The sequence below is a fragment of the Cetorhinus maximus genome, chromosome 8 (assembly GCF_964194155.1).
Source record: "Cetorhinus maximus chromosome 8, sCetMax3.hap1.1, whole genome shotgun sequence".
In the NCBI taxonomy this organism is placed as follows: domain Eukaryota; kingdom Metazoa; phylum Chordata; class Chondrichthyes; order Lamniformes; family Cetorhinidae; genus Cetorhinus; species Cetorhinus maximus.
The window spans coordinates 18782332-18808705 of record NC_135886.1 but is presented as its reverse complement, the minus strand read 5'-3'; the positions used below and the strand labels follow the sequence as shown (position 1 = coordinate 18808705).

The window sequence follows — 26374 nt, the reverse complement described above, 5'->3', positions numbered from 1 at the left end:
ACACTGTATTTCAAGCTTATTTGTCAAACTGACCTGCTCCTAAACTCTATCACCTTGGACATCGGGGAACATTTTGTGCTGAAGTTGCCTCAGTTCAGACTTTACTGCTGCTTTCACATTCAAAAACCATACTTCATCTGAGAGATATCTCTCTATCAGTTGTCCCAGCCAATGTGGGAGGGTGTGTGTCCTTGTTTTGGAGAGATGTCGGGCACACTGAGTTCTCGCCATTAGCCTGGCTAATGCAGGGGAATGTCCTCATATTGGACAGAGTTCAGGCAATGCTCAGTCTTCATAGTTTTTAGACTGTGTGCAAGGGATGATCCAGTTCTATAATTCTGCATCGGCTAGATAATTACAGCACACAATAACCCTAATCCCTAATATTTACAGGGGAGCATGTTTGTGGGGGTGAAGGGGAAACCAGGCAATATAAGGACAGGATAAAAGCAAAAAACTGCGGATGCTGGAAATCCAAAACAAAAATGAAAATACCTGGAAAAACTCAGCAGGTCTGACAGCATCTGCGGAGAGGAACACAGTTAACGTTTCGAGTCCATATGACTCTTCAACAGAACTAAGTAAAAATAGAAGAGAGGTGAAATATAAGCTGGTTTAAGGGGGTGGGTGTGGGACAGGTAGAGCTGGATAGAGGGCTAGTGATAAGTGGAGATAACCAAAAGATGTCACATTGAAAAGGACAAAGAGGTGTTGAAGGTGATATTATCTAAGGAATGTGCTAATTAAGGGTAGAAAGCAGGACAAGCAAGGGACAGATAGCCCTAGTGGGGGTGGGATGGGGTGAAGGAATCGAAATAGGCTACAGGGAAGAGATAAAACAATGGATGGAAATACATTTAAAAATTAAAAAATCAGCCTTCCGGACTGAATATTGAGTTCAACAATTTTAGATCATGAACTCTCTCCTCCATTCCCACCCCCTTTCCAACCCCCCCCCTTTCTTTTCCCCCAATATCCCACTTACTTCCATTACTTTTAAATGTATTTCCATCCATTGTTTTATCTCTTCCCTGTAGCCTATTTCGATTCCTTCACCCCACCCCACCCCCACTAGGGCTATCTGTACCTTGCTTGTCCTGCTTTCTACCCTTAATTAGCACATTCCTTAGATAATATCATCACCTTCAACACCTCTTTGTCCTTTTGTCTGTGACATCTTTTGGTTGTCTCCAGCTATCACTGGCCCTCTATCCAGCTCTACCTGTCCAACACCCCCCCCCTTAAACCAGCTTATATTTCACCTCTTTTCTATTTTTCCTTAGTTCTGTTGAAGAGCCATACGGACTCGAAACGTTAACTGTGTTCCTCTCCTCAGATGCTGTCAGACCTGCTGAGTTTTCCCAGGTATTTTAATATAAGGACAGGATCTGTTATTATACTCTTATTCCCATTCCTGCCTGGTCAGCTGCCAGGCGAGAAAGCCAGAAGGTTGCAACTATCGCCAGACCTCAGTCCCCGGATCACAGGCTTCTTTCTAATTCCTTCATGGGATGTGGGCATCACTGGCAACCAGCATCTGTTGCCCATCCCTAATTGCCCTTTGAACTGAATGGCTTGCTAGGCCCTTTTAGAAGGCAGTTAAGAGTCGACCACTTTGCTGTGGGTTTGGAGCCACAGGAAGGCCAGACCAGGTAAGGATGGCAGATTTCCTTCCCTAAGTGAATCAGGGCCGGAATTTTTCTGCCCCGCCAAAGTGAATGGACATTGAAATGCCTTGCCACATTTTCTGGAGGTGGTGGCATCGTGGTATTGTCACTGGACTAGTATTCCAGAGACCCAAGGTAATGGTTTGGGGACCACCACGGCAGATGGTAAAATTTGAATTCAATTAAAAAATCCAGAATTAAAAGTCTGAAGATGACCATGAAACCATTGCCTTCCCATGCAACCACAGAAGGTGCAACACCTGCCCCTTTACTTCCCCTCTCTTCACCATCCAAGGGCCCAAACACTCCTTTCAGGTGAAGTAGCACTTCCCTCAATTTAGTCTACTGCATTCGCTGCTCCCAATGCGGTCTCCTCTACATTGGAGAGACCAAACGCAGACTGGGTGACTGCTTTGCGGAACACCTTCGGACTGTCCGTAAGCATGACCCAGACCTCCCTGTCGCTTGCCATTTCAACACCCCATCCTGCTCTCATACCCACATGTCCATCCTTGGCCTGCTGCAATGTTCCAGTGAAGCCCAACGGAAACGGGAGGAACAGCACCTCATCTTCCGACTAGGCACTTTACAGCCTTTCGGACTTAACATTAAGTTTAACAAATTCAGATCATGAACTCTCTCCTCCATCCCCACCCCCTTTCCGATCCCCCTTTTTTCTAGTAATTTATATAGTTAAAAAATATTTTTTTCTTTTCCCACCTATTTCTATTATTATTTTTAAATTTATTTCCATCCATTGTTTTACCTCCACCTTTTAGCCTATTTCGATCCCTACCCCTACCCCACCTCCACTAGGGCTATCTGTACCTTGCTCCTCCTGCTTTCTATCCTTAATGTCACCATTAGCACATTCCTTAGATAATATCACCACTGTCTACACCCCTTTGTCTTTTTGTCTATGACATCTTAGGCAATCTCTTCTTTGCCTCCACCTATCATTGGCCCTCTATCCAGCTCTACCTGTCCCAACCCCCTCAACCAGCTTATATTTCACCTCATTTCTCTATTTCCTTAGTTCTGACGAAGAGTCATACAGACTCGAAACGTTAACTGTGTTCCTCTCCGCAGATGCTGTCAGACCTGCTGAGTGCCAATTGTCATAAAAACCCATCTGGTTTATTAATGTCCTTTAGGGAAGGAAATCTGCTGTCCTTACCTGGTCTGGCCTCCATGTGATCCCAGACCCACAGCAATGTGGTTGACTCTTAAATGCCCTCTGAAAAGGGCAATAAATGCTGGCCTAGCTAGTGATGCCCCCAATCCATGAATTAAATTTTTTTTTAAATTTTTTTTTTTATTTTTTAAATCCCACCTCCTGAAAAATGGCTGAGAGGTGGGATGGTGCTGGCAAACTGGGATACCAGCCAGCTACGCAAAGTTACGTGCCTGCCCGCTTCTATTCTCACCCCTAAAACAAGGTGAAAATTCAGCCCCGAGTGAAGGTTCAATTGAGGGGAAAGTTTCATTGCACTCAACTCTGGCTGGGGATTTTTGTAAGGTAACATCATGGATCACGCAAAAAAAAGACTTCAAGGATAGAAAACATGACAGAGCAAGTCTTCACTTGTGCTGCTGAGTTCAGTAGATTGAGTGCAGCTTGAAGGAATTTAATGTTGTTCATTTTGAGTCAATCCAAATAAAACTAAGTTTTCTTCCCCCCCACCACTCCCAACCGATAGTTTTTTTTGAAAAAATCCTCAGTTAGAAACTCCCTCATCTCTGAATCCGAATATTGTATTTTCAAGTCCCGCTCCAGGACACGTGCTCATCAACAAGGCTAACAACCCCGGGGCTTATTGCATTTTAAGTTGTCGGATGAACCATTGGATGAACCGTTAAAATGAGGCCCTATCCGCCTGATCAGGCGTGTGTCAACGATCCCAGGATATTATTTAAAGAGCAGCAAATTCCCCTACTGTCCGTGCCAACATTCCTCCTACACCATCAAAACCAAAGAAAAAGTCATTATTGCTTGCCTGGTCTTTCCATGTACAAAGTACTCGCCAAGTCTGCCCACCTCAGAACAACCTCTGCACTGCAAAGAAATCTAGAGTCTATGAAGCACTATCAGACATGAAAGGGTGCTACCTAAATGCAGGCCTGCTTGTATGCTGTTAAAAGTCCTGTCCTGATGATTACATTAGGTGGCAGCATACACAAGGTTTTAGCTAGATCAGGTTTAAGTTCACGATATGCTAACGCAGATAGTTCAAACAAAAAGGAACTGTTTTGATTCCATAAGATCTCAGTTTATATCTTGCAACAGGAAAAAGCCATTAGGTCCAACGAGCCCTTTTTAAAAATTCAATCCCACTTATCTGCCTTCCCACAATATCCCTCAATCTGAAAAGGTGGTGGAAGCTGTTTCCATAAACAATTTTAAAAGGCAGATGGGCAGAATGAGGAACTTGCAGGGTTACAAACAAAAAACAAGGGTGTAGGACTAGGCATGACTGCTCTGTCAAAGAGCCAGCATAAACATGGCAGGTTGAAGGGCCTCCATCTGTGCTATAAGTTTCTATGATTCTATAGCTAATTTGCTACAAAACCACATCCAACTGTCTCATTGGTCCATTTACATTTCTGTGACCTTGAAAAAAGAATTTTTTTCATCAATGTGGCACTATTTTCGGACTGTTGCAAGCTAATCACTGTAACCTATGATCAAAGTTTATTCTGAAACAGGCATTTTACTTTAGAGACCAAAGTTCATGTCTCTTAAAATAATGGAAAGGGGAACAGCAGAAGAATTGTCTGTCAGTATTGCCAAAAAAGTTATTTATCTGTTCAAATGTTAAGCCTGCTAGAGCATGCAATTTGCCCCAGGCCAGAAGTCTGAGTTCCGGTGATAACACAGGAGGTCTTAGATGACAGTACACAGGAGAGTCTGGAAAGACTGTTAACTCCTGATGAACTGACTAAGGTCCTCGAGACCTTCGAAAAGAGTAAAACTCCCAAAAACGATGGCTTACCGGCGGAGTTGTATTCGGCTCTGTGGGACTGGATCGGCCCAGACCTGCTAGAAGTGTACGAGAGTATGCTCCTGGCCGGCAGCATGTCAGAATCCATCTGGAAAGGCATCATCACCTTCATCTACAAGCGGAAGGGGAAAAGGGAGGAAATTAGAAATTGGTGACCTATTTCACTGTTGAATGTGGACTATAAAATTTTGTCCAAGGTCATCGCCAATCAGGTCAAGTCTGCTCTGGAGTTGGTGATCCACCCTGACTAGACCTGCACTGTACCCGGCAGGAAGATCTCTGACAGCCTCGCGCTACTCAGAGATACGATTGCCTATGTGCAGGACAGGGGTGTGGACGCCTGCCTCATCAGCCTGGACCAGGAGGAGGCCTTTGACAGAATATCGCACACCCACATGACGGATGTGGTCTCCAAAATGGGGTTTGGGGAGGGAATACGCAACTGGATCCAACTGCTCTACACAAACATCAGTAGCGCAGTCTCAATCAATGGGTGGGAATCAGAAAGCTTTCCAATTAAATCTGGAGTCAGGCAGGGTTACCCTCTCTTCCCTGTCTTGTTTGTGTGTTGCACAGAACCCTTTGCTGAGTGCATCAGGAAGGAGATTTTCTCCACTTCTTAGGCGGCATCTTGGTGACTTTAGTCAACTATTGTTTCGACGCCTTGCGGGAAATGCAAGTCTTACTTTTCTTCCCCAGTGTGAGGTAAAGCTCTGCACAGGCTCTATCAGAGGAGCAGGGAATTCAAAATAAAGTGATGGGATGATGACATGATTTGATACTTCACAATATCACACAGCAATCCCGCAAATCTATTTGTGTAGCACTGCCCAAGTATCTCGTGTTACATGTCCAGAGGCAGTGAATATGCTGGTTTCCAAGTGGATGTGAGTGATAACAAATCACATCCCCTGCACTTGACAACCACCTATGACCGTCTCCATGGCAACTACATCACAAACCAATCACAACATGGAAACTGAGTACAGGAAGCTACCAACAATGATAGTGTAATGTTTCTACAAAAAGACTCAAAGAGCCACTGAACAGCAGATTACAATTAAATGTTGGGGAAAGTCCTAGAGTTTCTCTCAGAAATTAAAGATGAATTTCTATGTTAGATCTTAGGATAAATGCTCCACATGGACGTTCACAACTACTGGCAAACAAACTGTACACCGATGCCAGCAATTTCCACAGAAAAATGTGGAAACAGCAGAAACGGTAACCAGAACTAAAGAGAACAATCTGGGATTTCAAATGCAGCACAGTTCAACACCAATAGAAAGTGGATTAGTCACTGAATCAAATCAAGCACAAATGATAAATTCGTAACATGCCAGGTGCAGATTATATTTTAAAAATGCAAGAATAACTGGACAATGCTTTCAGCGCAACAATGCAAAACAGAAAATGTTACGGGACAGTCATTCAGTGAGAACGGTCAATACCACCCTGCATAATACTTTCAAATTCATGCTCCAAATCTGAGCAGAAAGATGAAGCAGCCTCTCTACACAGCACTCTCAATTGTCACGCACAGACAAACAGCTAAAAGAGAACAGAAAAAATTATGCAAGACAGCACACAGAATAAGGACAAATCTTTCAGCCCATCAAGTCTGCTGCTTTCACAGACCAGGCAAATCTATTCTATTGCGGGGCCTAGTTCCCTGCCCCCGAGCTCCTCAGTGATAGTTATGTATGGGTACTCTCATATCTCTGAAACCTTTTGCAAATCTATACATCTGTAACGTCTCCTATGTTCACTCTGTTGGCTGTCTGTCTGAATAAAGCCTCTGACTCTACAGGAAGCATCACGGAATATTCAATCATTTCTTTTTTATGTTTATTCCTAAAGCTTTCAATCTCATTCCTTTCCAAATATTTATAAAATTCTGTTTGAAAGGCTTAATGCACATAACCTCAGCTGTGATTATTAAGACTCTGTTCCACGAATCCATTGTCCTGCTTGGGAAAAGAATAGTTTCAATCTGTGCACATATTAGTTGTCACCTTTCCTACATTACAACAGTGACTACATTTCATTGAACTTCATTGGCTGTAAAATGCTTTGTGACACCTTGAGGTCGTGAAAGATGCTATACAAATACAATTCATTCATTCATTCATATTCTTTTGCTCCCTGTCTCTCTTTCATTCTTTCTTTCGACTCTCACTTGACATTTGTTCATTTTAAACTAATGTCATCTAGTTGTGTACTCAGTCCACGTTAGGTATTCCATGTATTTATATCAGCTGTACCTCTTAGGGCGAAATTGTCCCAAAATTGCATTAAGCGTGATAGCGGACATGGGAAACGATGTTTTATCCACTGGCCACAATGCCAGGCTTTCAGGCGGGATCGTCCCCTTCCTAACGCATCTTGCCTCATTAGTAATTCATTCACGGGAAACACGCCGGATCGCTGGCAGGCAGGCTCAGATTTAACCGCCACGCCATGACCTCGGCGCTTACACGCTCTGGGCGCCATATTTAAAGTGCACCAGAGGGCAGCATACTTCAGTGTCTTCAGTCTACAGCCAGGACTGCTCCAGGCGACAGATGACCCTGAAAAAAAAAGGTGACGGCAGCCCCCAAATTTAGTGATGCCTCTCTGGGGCACTTATTGGACACAGTAGAAGGCCACCTTGATGTCCTCTAGCCCTGCTCTAGCTGCAGGAGGTTCACCAGAGTCATCAATCCAAGCTGGGAGGTGGTGGCAGCAGCGGTCAGTGCCGACGGAGCACAGAGGAGGTCAGCCATCCAGTGCAGGAAGAGGATGAATAATCTCATCTGATCCACCAGGGTAAGTCAACCACTGCATCACTCTCAGCGCACACTCCCAAACTCATCACATATCCACGGGGACTCACACCTCAGGGGACAACATCCTCACATCTCCATCAGCCTCTAGAGCTCGCAACCTCATCCCATCCATGGCTCCGCTCACTACACAAACATTCCACGCATCCTTATCACCTGCCATGGCATGCTTCCTGCTTGCACTCTCTCCATCTGTTTTCATGCAGGAAAAGCTGGCTCACATCAACAGGGAGACCAGGGGTGGAGTGACTGACATTAGGCCCCTCACTCGCTTTGAGGAGCATGCCATCACGCTGGGATGATGCTGTTGGCAACCAAAACCCACATGAGGATCCTGCACCACACCATCCCTCTCTCAACACAAATGTGAGTGCACGCTCCTATTTTTGACTCTGCTGCCATGCACTAATTATCTCCACTTTGGTTCACAGGGAGCTCTGCCAAGCGGCCGCCACCCTCAGCCAGACAGTCCCTCAGCTCCATCCAAGTGAAAGTGAATCAGCAGGCCATAATAACCACCTGGCCAATTTTTTTTTAAAAAGAATGGATACAGAGAGAATGTTTCCTCTTGTGGAAGAGCATAACTAAAGGCCGTCAATACAAGAAAGTCACCAAGAAATCCAATAGGTAATTCAGAAGGAACCTATTCACCCAAAGCGTGGTGAGAATATAGAACTCCCTACCAAAGCAAATACTATAGATACATTTAGGGAGAAACCAGACAAGCCCCCTATGAAGGAGAAGGGAATCAATGGTTATCATGGTAGATTTAGAGGAGAAAAGATGGGAGGAAGCTCAAGTGGAACATAAACACCAGTATGGACTGGTTGGGCCAAATGGCCTGTTTCTGTGCTGTATATCCTATGTAACCTTATGTAATATCAGGTGGGGAGTAACATAAGCAAAAGATTCACTATCGTCCATTTTTGGCCTAGCCAAGCCCTTTGGAGGGCAAGTGTGCTGAAATTCAGTGACTGTTCTACCATCTCTACTGCAACCTCGAAGGGAGACTCGTGGAAACCCCAGGGGAACGGTGTAAATGACTGAAAATAGCCACTTATGCATTTGCTCAGGGCTCTGCTGGTCTCTGATTGAGGTTACAGCAGGAGACCACCGGAATTAATGATCAGTTCAGGGGAAAGGCAGGGTCACACACAACATTGCAATGCTGATTCATCAAGAACAGAATATCTTGTTCTGATTTATGGCCAATTAATGTTGATACACTTCTATATTTAATTTGCTTTGCTGATAATAGCAAGCTTGAAGTGAAAGATTAACATGCAGAAACCTGTTCCTCTTTTGCTTTCATTAATAAAACAGCTAAAATAAAGTTCTTCATACCATCGGCAACTGTGCCCAGTCTAGTCTGAACTCATAAAGTTAGCAATGTTAAGCCTGCTTAGTATAGGGAGGGGAAGTTGGTTTGGCAATACCAAGCGCAGTGAACTTAATGTTAAAATCAATCTGGTATTCCTTAGAAGAGGAATGCATGTATATGACAGCATAAAAAAATACAGATGAGAATGATTAAAAGACACAAAGTCAAATGCTGAAATAAATGTACTGTCAAAGGATAACATTGACAAGTTTGATAAATGCAGACAGCTTGACCTTTTACTTTCTGAAAACTTCAGTAGCAAGCTGCTGGTGTCAGCTGTGGCTCAGTTGATAGCACTCTCACCTTCGAGTCAGAAGTCCCACTCCAGAGACTTGAGCACAAAGATCAAAACTTACACTCCAGTGAGATTCTGAGGCAGTGCTACACTGTTGGAGTCGCCAATTTCCAGATGAGATGCAAAACCAAGACTCCTTCTGCTCCCTCAAGTGAATATAAAAGATCCCACAGCAATATTTCGAAGAAGAACAGGGTAATCTCCACCTATCACAGGCCCTCTATCCAGCTCTACTTGTCCCACCACCCCCTGCCTTAAACCAGCTTATATTTCACCTCTTTTCTATTTTTACTTAGTTCTGTTAAAGAGTCATACGGACTCGAAACGTTAACTGTGTTCCTCTCCGCAGGTGCTGTCAGACCTGCTGAGTTTTTCCAGGTATTTTTATTTTTGTTTTGGATTTCCAGCATCCGCAGTTTTTTGCTTTTATTGAATTACCTATCATGGTCTAGCCAATATTTATCCCTCACTCATCATCACAAAAAACAGGTTACTTGGTCATTATCACATTGCTGCTTGTGGGAGCTTACTGTACACATATTCGATGCCACATTTTCTACATTACAACAGTGGTCACACTTCAAAAAACGTACCTTATTGGCTGGAAAATACTTTGGCATGTACCGTGGACATGAAAGGTGCTATATAAATGCAAGTCTTTCATCTTACTACACTTGAGTGGTGCCTTTGAACAATATTAAACAAAATCGGGGAACATCACACATGTTTTAAATAACTCACGATGTGGGAAACAATGACAAGGCTGCATTTATTGCCAATTCCTAATTGCCCTGGCAACAGAATGACTTGCTACGCCATGCAAGAGGATTGGCGTTGTTTGTAGCCCAGCTTGGGTAGCATCAGCAGACTCCTTTCCTTGAAGGATATTGGTCAACATTAGACATACCCGCATACACTGATGCAGAGAGCGAACATATTTTAAACAAGAGATAATAGTGTAAACTAGCATAAATCCCAGATATTTCTAAGAAAAACAGCAAAAAGTGTATAACAGCTGGAATCAGATAACCAATGTGAAAAAGACAAGGAAAGATCACAGGCCTGCTAACATGAAAGGATTTGAAGCCTGATGGTGTGTAAATATAAACCCTCCAACAATGGAAAGGTAGTGATACAAATGTTAACAAATAGCTTTCAAGAATATTGAAAGTCTGGGGAATTCCTCAAGTCTGGCAGCCTATCATGGAAATTTGTGTTTATATACATTTCTCGGAAGTTCTTGGAATAAATTTTCCTTGAACGCGAGATATCTTAACTGTGATTTTTTTTTTGGGAGGGCATTTTTTTAAGTTGGAAAAGATCTCGTAGAACTTTTTAAAAGGTCAAATGAAAACCTTCTGAATAAACTGCGCCCTCAATGACACTTGTGTCCAGAAGGGAGAAATGAATTGATTGCATTTCAAAGTGAATGCTCATTTCCATTCTGTGGTCTTTTGTTACTCATCTGCAAAGGGAAGGAATGGTTGCAGATGGTTTATAAATAGCAAAGTTAGTCATAACAGCAGCCCAAGTTCACCAAACACAAGCTGAGGAGCTATTCTATCCTACAGTGTTCCATGAGTTCAGGGCAGTAACTAAATGAATTGTAAGTACACATGAATAATTCACTGGGCAACAATGGGAACATAGGGAAAGATAAAGATATAGTTAATTGAACGGTTAAAAATCTTCAAGTAGATTACATACATGAAGAAACTTGATTTTCTCCATTAATATTTTGCAGTTGGGAGAGATACTACCATTGTTGTTGCTGCTGATACCCTTTTCTCCTTTTTAATCACAAAAGGCCTAGGTAAACTTGCACTCCCTATGATTTGAAACTTAACCTTGTACACATAGCATACTCCAAGATAAACATTCCTTGCTTTTATTGTAAACTTGTTACGAATTAGTACAAACAATAGCACTATAGCTCAAATCAGTTCAGATGACAGATAAAACCAGCCATGTCTGATACCTTTAAGCAATAGGCTACATGGTCAAACAGGTTTATTCACAAATAGAGTTATCTATATAAGTGAGTAATAGAGGTGAAATACCTTATTGTGCAATGCAAAACAATGTGGGAGGTCTTGTGAGCAGTGGGCAGCAACTGCACCTTTCAGCCAACACCTCTGGGCTCCAGCCCCACCCCAGGACTTGATGGCCAAGGAAGGTGTGTGCATCAAGTGGCCAAACAGGTTGAGTGTCAACCTTGCCATTGGCAAGTGGTAAGAGCAGGAGAGATTCCTGGTTAGCCATGTCATGCCAAGAATACCTGTGCCTCTACCATCACTGTCCATAATTCCAGACTACCAAAATGCTTGTTGCCACAGCAACTTGAACTTCTTGAGTGAACTGTAACCCACCAGCAATACAGTATGAGAACAAAAACAAAAATACCTGCAAAAACTCAGCAGGTCTGACAGCATCTGCAGAGAGGGATACAGTTGACATTTCGAGTCCGTATGACCCTTCATCAGAACTAAGACATATATAAATGAGATGAAATATAAACTGGTAGGAGGGGGTGGGACAGGAGAGCTCGATATGGGGCCAGTGATAGGTGGAGGCCAAGAAAAGACTGCCAAAGATGTCATAGACAAAAGGACAAAGGGGTGTTGACGGTGGTGATATTATCTAAAGGATGTGCTAATGGTGACATTAAGGATAGAAAGCAGGACAAGCTAGTGGCAGATGGCCCTAGTGGGGGTGGGGTGGGGGGAAGGGATCAAAATGGGCTAAAAGGTGGAGATGAAACGATAGATCGAAATAAATTTTAAAATAGGAGGGAAAAGAAAAAAGAATATTTGTTAAAAAATTATAAATTATTGGAAAAAGGGGGATCAGAAAGGGGGCAGGGGATGGAGGAGAGAGTTCATGATCTGAAATTGTTGAACTCAGTATTAAGTCCGGAAGACTGTAAAGTGCCTAGTCGGAAGATGAGTTGCTATTCCTCCAGTTTGCGTTCAGCTTCATGAGAAGTCTTGCAACAGTTTGCAAGGGCTGAATTGAACAAACCAATCAGATGAGACCCTTTGAATTTCTCTTACCGAACTCAAGATGAAGTATTTCCTAAGTGGAAATGAGGAATCTTAATATGGGAGCAAAATACTGCAAATGCTGGAATTGTGAAATAAAAATTTCTGCTGGAAATACTCAGCAGAACTGGCAATAAGTGTGAAGAGAGAAACAGGTTGATGACCTTTCATCAGAACATCAATTCAGTTCCAGCATTTTCTGTTTTTAAATAAGGAATCTTAATCCTCAGTATAGAATGTAAATTCACCAAACCAACATGCCCAGCTATGAACTATATTTGAAGAGTTGGAAAGATCCACTGCACTCTGTGGCCCTGATTCTTCAACCCGTACTCCCTTTATCCAGGTTAATTGGATTGATGAAGTATCTGCACGGTCAGAGTGAGAAATGCCCAATTTATCTCTGTGCTCCAGAGAATGACAAACTGAATGGCGTTATCGTGAGCAGCAGAGTAACATTAACATCCAGGTTTCATTTCAAGGTGGTTTTCCTTCAGGTAATTTTCAGCAGCCATTTCCTATGATATTACAGGGCGATCATACTATTTCCAAATCAATCCAGCAGGGTAAATATCAATATACTCAGGCAAACTTAATTGATGAATTGTTAGTAAGACATATACTTGTGGTAAATTGAGTGTTAACATACCATCCTGACTTAGTCATATCGTGGATTATTCATCTTCACTGAGTCAATGTCCTGGAGCTCCTTATTTAACAGCACCTTGGGAGTACCTGCACCATATTATTACTCATTACTATCCTCTTTAGGCATCTCAGGAGAGGCAATAAATGCCAGTGACATGCACATCCCGAGAATGAACAAAACAACCTGACCCGCCCAAAGTCAAAGGAATGTAAAGATTGGTCGGGTGTAAACAGGGCACTTGACCCGCACCTGCCTCGCTCCTACTGGGTGACTTAGATTAAAATTGAAACTTACATTTGAAAAGTATTTTGTTGGTTGCAAAAACTCTTTTTGAAATGTCCTAAAGCATGAAACGTAAATGCAAATTCACTCCTCTTCATGCCAACATATTTTGCCCCCTTCAAAGAGGTACAAAAAGAAATAAGAGGTGCATTTATACAGTGCTTTTCACAACCACTGGACATCTCAAAGCATTTTACAGCCAATGAGATACTTTTGAAGTATAGTCACTGTTGTAATGTAGAAAACACTGCAGCTAATTTGTATACTCCCACAAACAGCAATGTGATAATGACCAGATAATCTGTTTTTGTGATGTTGATTGTGGCATAAATATTGGCCAGAACATCAGAGATGTCCAGAACTCGATTCCCTCCTGTTCTTCAAAGTCATGCCGTGGGATTTTTTTATATCTACCCAAACAGTCAGATGGGGTCTCATTTTAACATCTCATCTGAAAGATGTCATCTCCAACAGTGCAGCACTCAATCAGTATTGCACTGGAGTGTCAGCCTTGATTTTTGCATTCAAACACTGGAGTTGGACTTGAACCCTGAACCTTGTGACTCAAAGGTGAGAGTGCAACAACTGAGCCATGACTGGCAGAACAACTGGCAGTAAACTGTACAGTTAATCCATGAGCAAAAATATTGGGGGGGTATATACTTACCTGGCAGGGGAGAGACCATGTGCATGGTTCTGCCAAGGCAAGGTTGGGAAGCAAAAGCTATAACCAATCGAAACCCATAACATGGGGTATCTAACACTGTCCGAGTCACGGTGAAGGACTGCAAAGAGGATCACCTATGGATCGGGCCTTCTTCGCCAGGAGGATCCTGTTGAAGGCGTGCGATTTTGAAGCTGCAGAGATCTACACCCTGCAGGACTTCCCCAGCGCTGGATTTTTTGACGTGACATTCCAGCGAGTGGCAGACTGCATCCAGCTCCTGAGGGTGTTCGAGGAGAAGAGAGACCAGCCGGAGATGAAGATCCTGATGGCGGAGCCGCTCTTTGCTCTGCCGTTGCAACGGGACCGGGTGGTGATGGTGCATCTGTACAACCCCTTCGTCCTTGTCGCCGACGTGGTCACCTTCTTCACCAGGTACTTCGATAAGGTGGGGAGCAGCACCGAGATTCGAGACGATTTGGGGATCTGGACAGGCAAACGCCAGTTTAAGGTCATGCTAAAGACCGACGGTAAGGGAGCCACTTTCCACCCTCCTTCCAGTTTCGCTATTGGGGGAAACCGTGGCTACCTGGTCTACGCTGGGCAACCCAAGCATTGTCGCTCATGCGGCAAGGCTGGTCATGTGGCGGCCAACTGCAGCGCCTCCCTCTGCAAGATCTGCAAACAGGAAGGGCACCAGACAAAAGACTGCAAACAGGCTAAGTGCTGCAACCTGTGTGGCGAGGCAGGTCACCTCTACAGGACCTGCCCCAAACGTTGCCGTACTTACGCACAGGCAGCCAAAGCCAATGAGGGGGAAGCAGAAGAAATGCTTCGTGTCACTCCAACCACCAAGGCCCCCAGGGAGCTCAACGGGACAAAGCAGGACACAGAGAGAGACAAGGTGGAGGAAGAGATTGAGGCAACAGATAGCCAATCAACAGCACTACCCCCTGAACCTCCCTGTCCTCAGGACAGCGAATCAATGGAGGAGGAGGCAGCAGTGGAAAAGCAGCAGGGGGAGTGGCAGACGGTGCAGAGAGCCAAAAGGAAGAAGAAGCGAAGAAGAAGCAAAGCCATTTCCCAGACAAGTGGCAAGAGGCGTCTCCCATCTGACATGGATGACAAAGGCAGCAGCTCTTCGGACGAAGAAGTGCCAGGGCGGCACCGACAGAAGAAGCGGCAAAGCTCTAGGACGTTGGAGGACGGGACACCCGATCTCCAGAACATTGGAGACAACAAGGAGACCAGCGCACCCCAACTTTGCCTGCAACCCGAGGAGGCCAGTGCACCACAGCCCCAGGAATCTGGGAGCAGTGAGGCAATCATCGCACCCCAGCTCCGGGAAGCCGGGAACAGCAACGCCCCAGAGGGGGTGAGTTTTGGAGAAGCTTCTCCAGCAAAGGTCATCTCAAACCCCGCTCTCTACGCGAACCCCCAGATGCCACTTGAGCAGAACACTGCCAATGAGAACTTCCTCAGCCCATCTAAAGTGAAGGAATTTGAGCTCACTACGGGTATGAAGGAGCAGACTAAAGGTCTGGGACTTTCAGAGACAACAGGTTTGGTAGGAGAATAAATGCTTTAAAATGGGTTTAAAGATTGTATCCATAAATGTGCGTAGCATTAAATCTACTACGCGATGTGTTGCGACCTTGGACTACCTTGCCAAGGTCAAAGCTGACCTGTTGTTTCTGCAGGAGTGTGCGATACCACACCTCAGCTCCTACAGGCAATGGTCACGATGGTTGTCCCATGGGCCATCGATCTGGTCGGGCGGAAACGACTCTCGTTCCTCCGGCCTGGGTATTCTGCTGCGGGGAAGCAACTTCACCATCTCCGAGGTTAAGGAGGTGGTTGGCGGGCGCCTCCTCGTAGCAGACGTAATGTACAAGAAAGCTCCACTCCGGTTAATTAACGTGTACGGCCCGGCACAAGGGGCCGAGCGGCTGGAGGTTTTTCAGCAGCTCCCACTGCTGCTGGCGACCTCCAGGCCGGTCATTCTGGGTGGTGACTTCAACTGCATCATCGATGCGGCTGGACGATCCGGCAGGGCCGACAGCAGATTGGACGCTACGTCCAGATCCCTGATGGAAACAGTTAAGGACGCCAAGCTGCACGACGTCTTCAGCAACCCTGCAGACGGAGCGCAGCGTAGATGCACCTGGTCACGGCCAGACGGGTCCATCCGTTCCAGGATAGACTTCCTGTTTGTGTCCCGCGCGTTCGCGGTCAGATCCACCGACGTCAAGCCGGTGTTTTTCTCTGACCACTGCCTCCTACTGGCGGACTGCCACTTAGGGAAGGACCAGAGGGTGGGCAGGGGGGCATGGAAGCTAAATGTGCAACTGCTGACCCCAGAGAACATTGAGGAGCTCAAGAGGGATTACAAAGGTTGGAGAACCGTGAAATCCCTCTTTGAGTCCCTGACACACTGGTGGGAAGCGATCAAGGGAAACATCAAGAGGTTTTTCATCCTCAAAGGCACCCAGAAAGCTAGAAAGGAACAGAGGGAAATGTCATGCAGAATCTGCTCCGGCTGCAGTCGATGGGGGTCGGTGTCAAGGAGGAACTCCAAGAGGTGAAGAGGCCAGCAAGCCTCGCACTTTGCCTCGGAGGCCTCCAAGATCATCTCTCGTTCCAGAGTCCGCTCCGTGGAACAGGATGAGACGTGCTCACGTTTCTTCTTCCAAAAGGTACACAGAGAGAGCTCTGTGATCAGCAGCCTGAAGGAAGAAGACGGCTCAGTAAAGTCATCGCAGTCCAACATTTTGAGGATCAGCAAATCCTTTTATGCCGGATTGTATGACGTGAAACCCACGGACAGCACGGCCTCCCAGTCCTTCCTGTCCTCTATCACGGAGGTCTTAGACGACAGTACACGGGAGAGCCTGGAAAAACCGCTCTAACACCTGACGAACTAAGGCCCTTGAGTCCTTCGAGAAGAGTAAAACTCCCGGAAGCGACGGCTTGCCAGCGGAGTTGTATTCGGCTCTGTGGGACTGGATCGGCCCAGATCTGCTAGAAGTGTACGAGAGTATGCTCCTGGCCGGCAGCATGTCAGAATCCATGAGGAAAGGCATCATCACCCTCATCTACAAGCACAAGGGGGGAAGGGAGGAAATTAGAAATTGGCGACCCATTTCACTGTTGAATGTGGACTATAAGATTCTGTCCAAGGTCATCGCCAATCGGGTCAAATCCGCTCTGGAATTGGTGACTCACCCTGACCAGACCTGCACTGTGCCAGGCAGGAAGATCTCTGACAGCCTCGCGCTGCTCAGGGATACGATTGCCTATGTGCAGGATAGGGGTGTGGATACCTGCCTCATCAACTTGGATCAGGAGAAGGCCTTTGACAGAGTATCGCACACCTACATGGTGGATGTGCTCTCCAAAATGGGGTTTGGGGAGGGAATTCGAAATTGGATCCAACTGCTCTACACTAACATCAGTAGCACAGTCTCAATCAATGGGTGGGAAACAGATAGCTTTCCGATTAAATCTGGAGTCAGGCAGGGCTGTCCTCTCTCGTCTGTTCTTTTCGTGTGTTGCATAGAACCCTTTGCCGAGTCCATCAGGAAGGATCCGGGCATAAGAGGAGTGATGATCCCAGGCAGTGGAGGCACTCAGGTCAAAGCCTCCCTGTACATGGATGATGTCGCCATCTTCTGCTCGGATCCGCTGTCGGTGCGCAGACTGATCCACATCTGCGACCAGTTCGAACTGGCCTCGGGAGCCAAGGTAAATCGTGGGAAGAGCGAGGCCATGTTATTTGGGAACTGGGCTGACCGATCCTTTGTCCCCTTCACCATTAGGGCTGACGGCCTGAAGGTGCTGGGGATATGGTTCGGAGGGACCAGGGCATGCGTTAGAAACTGGAAGGAGCGAGTGTCTATGGTGAAAAGGAAACTGGACATGTGGGAGCGACGCTCCCTCTCCATTGCGGGCAAGAACCTGGTCATCAGGTGTGAGGCACTCTCGCTGTTGCTGTACGTGGCGCAGGTCTGGCCCATTCCACACTCCTGCGTGGTGGCGATCACTCGAGCCATCTTCCGCTTTATCTGGAGGTCAAAAATGGATCGTGTCCGCAGGGACGCGATGTACAAGCCTCTAGATAAAGGGGGAAAAAAAGTGCCCAACATCGCCCTCATACTGATGGCCACCTTTGTGTGTGGCTGCATCAAGCGGTGCGTAGGCCCTCAGTACGCAAACACCAAGTGTCACTATGTGCTGAGGTTCTACCTGTCCCTGGTGTTGCGAAGGATGGGTCTGGCCACGCTGCCGCGGAACGCTCCAAGTAGTTGGACCGTGCCGTACCACCTGTCCCTGGTGGAAAAATTTATGCAGAAAAACACCTTTGACCACAAGTCCATCAGGCAGTGGTCAGCATGTAACGTCTTAGAGGCCCTGAGGGAAAAGGAGAGGGTGGATCCTGTGGGATGGTTCCCCGAGCAGACTGTCAAAGTCATTTGGCAGAATGCCTCATCGCCAGAACTTTCCAACAAGCACCAAGACGTGGCTTGGCTGGTGGTGAGAAAGGCACTCCCCGTCAGATCCTTCCTACACGTCAGGAATCTCACCCCCTCTGCACATTGCCCTCGAGGTGGCTGTGGTGGGGAAGAGACCGTTGTTCACCTCCTTGTGGATTGTGCCTTTGCAAAGAAGGTCTGGAGAGAGATGCAGTGGTTGCTGTCGAGGTTCATCCCGAGCAGTTCTGTGACACAGGACTCTGTGCTCTACGGGCTGTTCCCAGGGACACACACCGAGACAAACATCAACTGCAGCTGGAGGATCATCAACTCGGTGAAAGACGTGCTTTGGTCTGCCCGAAACTTGTTGGTCTTCCAGCGAAAAGAGTTGTCCCCGACCGAGTGTTGCGGACTGACACAATCCAAAGTCCAGGACTACGTGCTGAGGGACACACGCGGGCTTAACAAGGCCAATGTGGGACTTCCGCCCATCACTAGGGAGGAAGCCCTCCCTCTGCCATTTCCAGCGGGGCCAAGGGCGTGTCAGTCGCGGCTGCCAGGACGGCAAGAAGAGGAGTAAGAAGGCGCAGGGATCCACAGGCCGGTAAGTCCGGGGTCTTGAGCAGGGAGGATTTCAGATGGTCAGGGATGAGGGCGGTGTGATGGGGATGGTTGGGTTCGAGGCTGAGAGGGCTTAGGAAGAAGGTGGGGTTCGATCTTACGGGAGCTCTCCCGATCTGCAAAGTGTAGGCACCCCCCCCTCCCTTAATTCCTGCCCTTTGAAGAAGGTAATTGAAAAATTGAGCTGCCTGCTCCTGCTCGTCTTCCTGCGCCAAACATTTTATGGCTTGGGCGGCATATTATCGGGGTAGATAGGCTTGGTAACAAGTCTAATTGACTGTTGCTCACCTATTTGAAAATTTCTTTTTTTATTCATTCAAGGGATGTGTGGGCTTCGCTGGCTGGGCCAGCATTTATTGCCCATCCCTAACTGCCCTTGAGAAGGTGGTGGTGGAAGGTGGGCTGCCGATTTCAGCACCCGCCCAACCCCTGCATTAAGGGGATGAGCTCAGGTGTGGGTGGGAAGCTGGTGGGATGGGTGGGCACTCACTTGGAAACACCCCCTGTCAGGGGCACATAAAATGGAGCCCATTGACTTCTCATTAAAGTGTAACTCCCAGATTGAGTGGCATTTAAAACTGGTATCTCAAAATTAAGAAAAGCCCAGAGAAATCATCGATAAAATTCCAGTTTTGGCACAGAGGGAAGCAATATAAAGAAGAGATTTTCCACACACTGAATCACTTGCATGCAGCAAATATCAAAATTCTCAAAATTTCCTAAATTTAATTTAGGGCCTCAGTCTGTTAAAAAAACCAAAGGCTTCCGGGCAACTAGGGCGGGCAGAAAGTGTCATCAAACCAACGTTTCACAGGTTCCTGGATTTAAACAAAACGAATATTCCTTTGAGCTGGGGCCTACAATCAATTTCTGATTCAAAAAAAGAGAAAATCTGTGTCTGCACGAGCAAAATGGAAACGGTTGGATTGATTTTCCTGAAAGAAGAGCAGTTGCTGGTGGGCTAAATGGATTTTCCTCAATCTCACATCCTTCTCCAAAGATTTTCCCCTAACATTGCCAACTGCCCAGGGTTGTCTTGGAGTTGACAAGAATCGAATTTGAATCTCCAGGACACTGGTTAAAAAAAAATCATGCGGTCAAATTATAGGGGGAATTAAACAAATTTTTTTTTTCCTTTACTTTGAACACATTTGATTATTAATGAGAAAAATATTGGAGATGGCAGGAAGAAAAGGTCGTTTCACGAGCAGTGAGGAGTAATTCAATTGGGTAATAGTGGGTCTGTCCCTTTCCAATTGGCAATGGGAAGGCAATGTGCCTAGGGGGTGGACCAATGATGGGAATGCGGCTATGGGTGGTTCGAGATGGAGGTCTCCAGGTGAGACCACACCTGCAGTATTGTGTGCCATTTTGGTCTCCTTACCTAAGAAAGGACATATTTGCCATAGAGGGAGTGCAGCGAAGGTTCACCAGACTGATTCCTAGGATGGCAGGATTGTCGTAAGAGGAGATATTGGATCGACTGGGTCTGTATTCACTGGAGTTTAGAAGAATGAGAGGGGATCGCATTGAAATGTATAAAATTCTGACAGGGCCAGACAGATTGAATGCAGGGATGATGTTTCCTTTGGCTGGGGGGGGTCCAGAATAAGGGGGCACAGACTCAGGATACAGGGTAGGCATTTAGGACTGAGATGAGGAGAAACTTCCTCACTCAGAGGGTGGTGGAATTCCCTACCACAGAAGGCTGTGGAGGCCAAGTCACTGAATGTATTTAAGGAAATAGGTTTCTAGACTCTAAAGGCGTCAAGGGGTATGGGGAGAGAGTGGGAGTATGGTGTTGAGATAGAGGATCAGCCATGATCAATGAATAGCAGAGCAGGTCCGAAGGGCTGAATGACCTCCTCCTGCTCCTATTTTCCATAGGTGGAATTTTCCGTGCCCACTGGAGTCGGTCGTGATCGGTGGTGTGAGCGGACAATGTGGCGTGATTGGTTTTACTACAGCGGGAAACCAGTTCGCAATCATCCACTCAGTCCACTAACGGCAGGCCATGTTTCCCACTATCGGACGTCGGGAATCTCATTGTAGCATATCATTATCATCATATCATTATCAAGCCAGCCTACCGAATCGTCCCCCCTGCTGGATCATCTGTCCATGTTGGCGGGAAAGCACGCTGACATGTTTCACAACAGCACATAAACTACGTGCACTTGGCAGGCTGCACTTTGAGGGGAACTTGGAGGTGAGTGCACAGTAACATTGTGCAGCGCTCGCCAGGTTCACCTGTTGAACTTCAAGCTTCAGGGGCACTGGGGGGTCGGGATTAAGGATAGCCCTGCCATTGAGACAATTTGTGAGGGTGGGGGTGCAGCGCCGCCCAGTCGTTGAATGTAGCACACAAGCATTCGGGGTGGGGGGTAGGGTGGGCGAGGGAAGTGGCCACGCATTAGGGAAACTTGTATAAAGTGACCATTCCTCTGAAACTGAGACAGTTCAGGCGCAGCCACATTAATATAATTGGAGTCGGTCTTCTAGCTTATCTGCTCACTCAAGCAATGCAGAGACATCAAAGTACCACCAAGTGCTCCAAAACTTTTCACACCACCCACCCCCACCAGGGCCCGGCACAGACTGCAAAGTCATGAACGTTTTAGTGGTCTGCAGATCAGTAGGGTGACTGCACACGTTGTACAATCTCCTCGCTAAAGCTGGTCATGGAGCAGTCACTGCTGGAGGGTCACACAGACCCTGGCAATGTCAGCATCCCGGTTTGGACCAGTCTCCCCCATGGTTCAAGTTAACAGTTCAGCTTTGCATCGTGGGTTAGGAGAGTGCCTTTCCCTGAGCTGAGAGCACACCATGCAGTCCAATGGGAAAAGCTGCCGCCAATCGGTCAGGTGGAGTGGGGCGGAGGTGGGTGGGGTTTTGGGCAGCCATGCAGCGCACTAAACTCTGGCCATCCAAGTGGTGGGCAGCATACTCTGGGGAGTGTTAAGGGGCCGTCACACTTAATCAGGACAGGTTCTTAGTACACCCATGTTAACTATGTGTCTCTCTCTTTCATCTTGCAGGAGTACATCAGGATCACGGGGCCTGGTGAACTAGCTGTATGCCTGATGGCCTACAGAGTGCGAAGACGATGGAGGAGAGAGCAACTAAGGCTACTGGCTGCGCAGAGGCAGGAGCAGCAACCTCAGGAAGAAGGGGTGGCTGGGACTCTCGCACAGGCTGCCCAAGAGCCACAGTGAGCTGTCGCAGGCTAGTGCCTAGTGACACCCAGGGTCTATAGACGCTGCCTTGCATTCTTGCAGATAACCGAGAACCAGTGTTGCCGAAAACTGTGCATGTCTAGGGAACTGGTTGATCACATCTGCCAGCTACTGCAGGGATTTGGCGCCACGGGGACATGGAGGCATCCACTGCCAGTGGTTGTGAAAGTGACTACAGTGCTCAATTTCTACGCCAGTGGCTCCTTCCAGGGCTCCACAGGTGACCTCTGTGGGGTCTCACAAGCCTCCACCCACAAGTGTATCCATGAGGTCACAGGTGCCATCTTTGCGAGGACACACAATTTTATGCATTTCACCCGGGACCAGGACAGCCAGGATGCAAGAGCGATTCGATTCGCCCAGATCTCAGGTTTCCCACAGGGCACAGGGTGCAACCGACTGCACTCATGTGGCGCTCAGATCTCCACTGCAACGCACCGTGGACTACAGGAACTGCAAGGGGTTCCATCTGCTGAATGTGCTGCTGGTGTGCGACCACCAGAAACGCATCCTGCAGGTGTGCGCACAGTTTCCAGGGAGTGTGTACGACGCCTACATCCTGAGTCAGTCAGATCCCTGGACTCCAGTGTTCACAGAAGCTGCAGGGTTGGCTCCTTGGGGACAAGGGCTACCCGTACAGGCCATGGCTGATGACACATGTGCGGTGGCCTCAGACTGCTGCAGAACGACGATGTAATGAGGCTCATGCTGCTACGGGCAACTTGATGGAGCAGACCATGGAGATGCTGAAGACGCGGTTCTGGTACCTGGACTGGCCTGGTGGAGCTCTGGTGGAGTACAGTCCGCAGAGGGTGTCACGCATCATCGCCATCTGCTGTGCCCTTTACCACCTGGCGCTGCAAAGGGGAGACACAATGACTATTAGGGCCTCCACTGCGTCTCCATGACAGGAGTATTCTCACAGAGGGTATTCGCGCTGCCATAATCCAGACTGGAGTCAAACATTCACAGATGCAATGGCAGGATCTATGGGGTCACCTCACTGCATGTCGTCATCATCCCCAAAAATCTAGCAGCTATGAGGGCCTCCCGAGAGTGCCTGCCTCATATAGCCAGTGCGAGGGCCTCATCCTCATCATCATTGCCTACAGGGACCTCCTCACCCTCAACCCCATCGGCGTCCTCCTCATTGGAGGATACCTCCAGCTCCTCCATCTCCTCTAAGGAGTGAGATCGAACTGCCCGGCACCCATCTCGTGTACACACTGTTGGAGGCCAACCAAGGCATCAGCGATGGAGTTGAGCCCGCGCAACAGTGCAGGAGCAAAGTCCTGGACCAAGGCGGTCGCCATTTTACCAGTGTTGACCTCGGTGCGTTGGCATGCCGGCGCTATCACCTCAGAGTGAGGGCGGACGGACTCCTCCATCGTGCCTTGCAATCTGAGGAGTGCAGCAGACATCCCTTCCTGATGTTCCTGAGCTTGCCTTTGCAGCTCCAGCGACTGTGACATGACTGAATCCAGAGGCTCATCATTTGACTTGGACTCAGCAAATTTCTGGCCTCCAGCAGTCCTCCGAGTGCCAGATGCCAGGGAGGTCCCTGCCGCCACCTGCTGTGGATCAGAAAGTACGATGCGCTCACCAGATTGTGATCCCGGGCTATTCTAAAGCTAGATCCCACCGAGGTTCCACTGTGTCTCTGCACTGCTGGAGGGTGTGGGTAAATGCTGAGATGGGACTTCAGGGAGGGTGCCTCCAGATTCCTCTCCAGAGGTTTCTTTGGGGCTTGATTGGAGGCCCTGGGTCATGGACTCCATCGACTGTTTGGCAGATGTGCCTGCAAAAGCAAGGGGAGATAATTAGTGCAGGGCAGTGGCCTGTGAAAGAGGAACACATTACTTACAGCATGGTTGTCTGAAGGATGTTGCACTGCTGGATCCTCAGTTGGTAGAGCACCATCGACCTCACCGTCAGCACAGGACCGGTGCCGGTCATCGCCGGCCAGCTGGATGGCTCTGTTTTCAAAGTCTGTGAGGACCTTAATTTCAGGCATTCTGCCACCAGTCTGCAAACTCTCCCTCTTGTTGTGTGCCAGCTTGTCCTACATGGATAGAGATGGAGAGAGTGTAAGCAGGATGCCTGCCGGGCCAGATGATAAGTATGCCTGGCCTGTGTGGGAGGTGAGTGGTCCTATGGACGGGATAAGGACAATGACGGTGAGTGTGTGAGAGTGAATGATGATGTCCCTTGAACCGACAGTGAGTGAGGCCCTGTGGGTGTGTGATAGGTTTGTGAGTGTGTGAGTTGAGAGTGAGGAGAAGTGTGACTTACCCTGGGGGAACGGAGGAGATCATTCATCCTCTTGAGGCACTGGGTGGCTGTCCTCTTTTGGACACTGATCACAGCTGCCACTGCCTCCCAAGCCAGGTTAGTGGTTGTTGCTGCCCATCTTGCGGCCAGAATAGGGGTAGAGGACATCTCGGCGGGCCTCCACAGCATCCAAAAGGCGTTCGAGGGATGCGTCGCTGAACCTGGGGACTACAGTCTTCTTCAGTTTCAGGGCCATGTCTTCCATGCGGCAGTGTTGGTCTGGAAGCACTGAGATGTGTGCTTGCGGCTGGACTTTAAACATGGCACCGGTGGAGTGATGGCGGGCGGGGGAATGAGAGTCCACCTTGGAAACGGCGCATTTCCTGGCAGTGTATAAATAATGTGGCGGGTTTGGGACGATACGGTGTGAAAACCCTCCATCGCAGCCGATGGGTAAAGCATCATTTTACCCACCCCCTACCACACTTTGTGCAAATCTGGGAAAATTCCGCCCTATGTTTCTATGACTATAAAACCTTCAGGAATACACTGATTTAGAGTTTGCAACCTTAATTATGTGAAATAAAGAAAAGTCTGTAAGGGCCACATTCTTCAACACACTTTGACATTTGAGGCCTCTCTAAGGAAAGAAAAAATTGTGGCGCGCGCGGTAGATGATTACATTTCTACAAAGGTTTGGTGGTGGGCAGGTGAATATACATTGGAAGATTGCCCCAAGTGGTTCAAATGTGCCAAGAGATTTTTCCAGATATTAGCTGAAACTGGTTGAGGGCCAGGTACACTCATGTTTGCACCCTACTGATTTAAGAGAGTGATGATAATGGTTACCAGGAGGATTAATAAGAATTAAAGACTATAAATGTTTGGTTGGAAACAAGAGCATCAAAGGTGAAGGTGACAGGACAATTTAGTACATCAGCACCAGAAGAAGCGTTATGGACAGTGTTCCGAAGAGGAGTCATATTGGACTCGAAGCATTAACTGTTTCTCTCTCCACAGATGCTGTCAGACTTGCTGAGTTTTTCCAGCACTTTCTGTTTTCATTTCAGATCTCCAGCATCCGCAGTGTTTTGCTTTTATGTTATGAACAGTGTTATAGGCCAAATAAGCTTCTGTCACAAACCGTGCAAAATGTAAGCCTTAAAAATAACTTGCAGTTTTATAGCACCTTTCACAACCGCAGGAAGTACTTTTGAAATACAGCCACAACATAAGGTTAGAAGTGGGGGTGTTGGCTGATGGTTGCACAGTGTTCAGCACCATCGTGACTCCTCAGATACTGAAGTTGTCCGTGCCCATGTGCAGCAAGTGCAGGACCTGGACAACATTCAGGCTTGAGCTGATAAATGGCTGTAACATTCGTACCACACAAGTGCCAGGCAATGACCATCTCCAACAAGAAAGAATCTAATCCCCTTGACATTCAATGACAATACCATCGCTGAATTTCCCACTATCAACATCCTTGGGGGTTACCATTGATCAGAAACTGAACTGGACTCGCCATATAAATACTGTGGCTTCAAGAACAGGGCAGAGGCTGGGAATTCTGTGGCAAGTAACTCACCTCCTGACTCCCCAAAGCCTGTCCATCATGTACAAGGCATAAGTCAGGGGTGTGACAGAATACTCTCCACTTGCCTGGATGAGTGCAGCTCCAACAACACTCAAGATGCTCACCGCCATCCAGGACAAAGCAGCCCGCTTGCTTGGCACCCCATCCACCACCTTCAACATTTACACCCTCCACCACTGATGCACAGTGGCAGCAGTGTGTACTATAATAAGATGCACTGCAGCAACTCACTAAGGCTCCTCCGACAGCACCTTCCAAACCCACGACCTCTACCACTTAGAAGCACAAGGGCAACAGATGCATGGGAACACCTGAAAGTTCCCCTCCAATCACCCACCATCCTGACTTGGAACTATATCTGTTCTGTTGAA

The 26374-nt window shown here is 47.3% G+C and overlaps 1 protein-coding gene across 1 annotated transcript in view; it reads right to left on the bottom strand.

Annotated features, from left to right (window-relative positions):
- Positions 1 to 24191, bottom strand: part of LOC144683486 (uncharacterized) — a 28227-nt gene extending 4036 nt beyond the window's left edge. The window contains exons 1-2 of the mRNA XM_078546543.1: positions 24000 to 24191; positions 4661 to 4781 (exon numbers count right to left, since the gene is read on the bottom strand). Coding sequence (XP_078402669.1) covers positions 4661 to 4781; positions 24000 to 24149 — 271 coding nt within the window. The 5' untranslated portion in view covers positions 24150 to 24191. The remainder of the gene's footprint in view (positions 1 to 4660; positions 4782 to 23999) is intronic.
- Positions 24192 to 26374: the final 2183 nt, after the last annotated feature.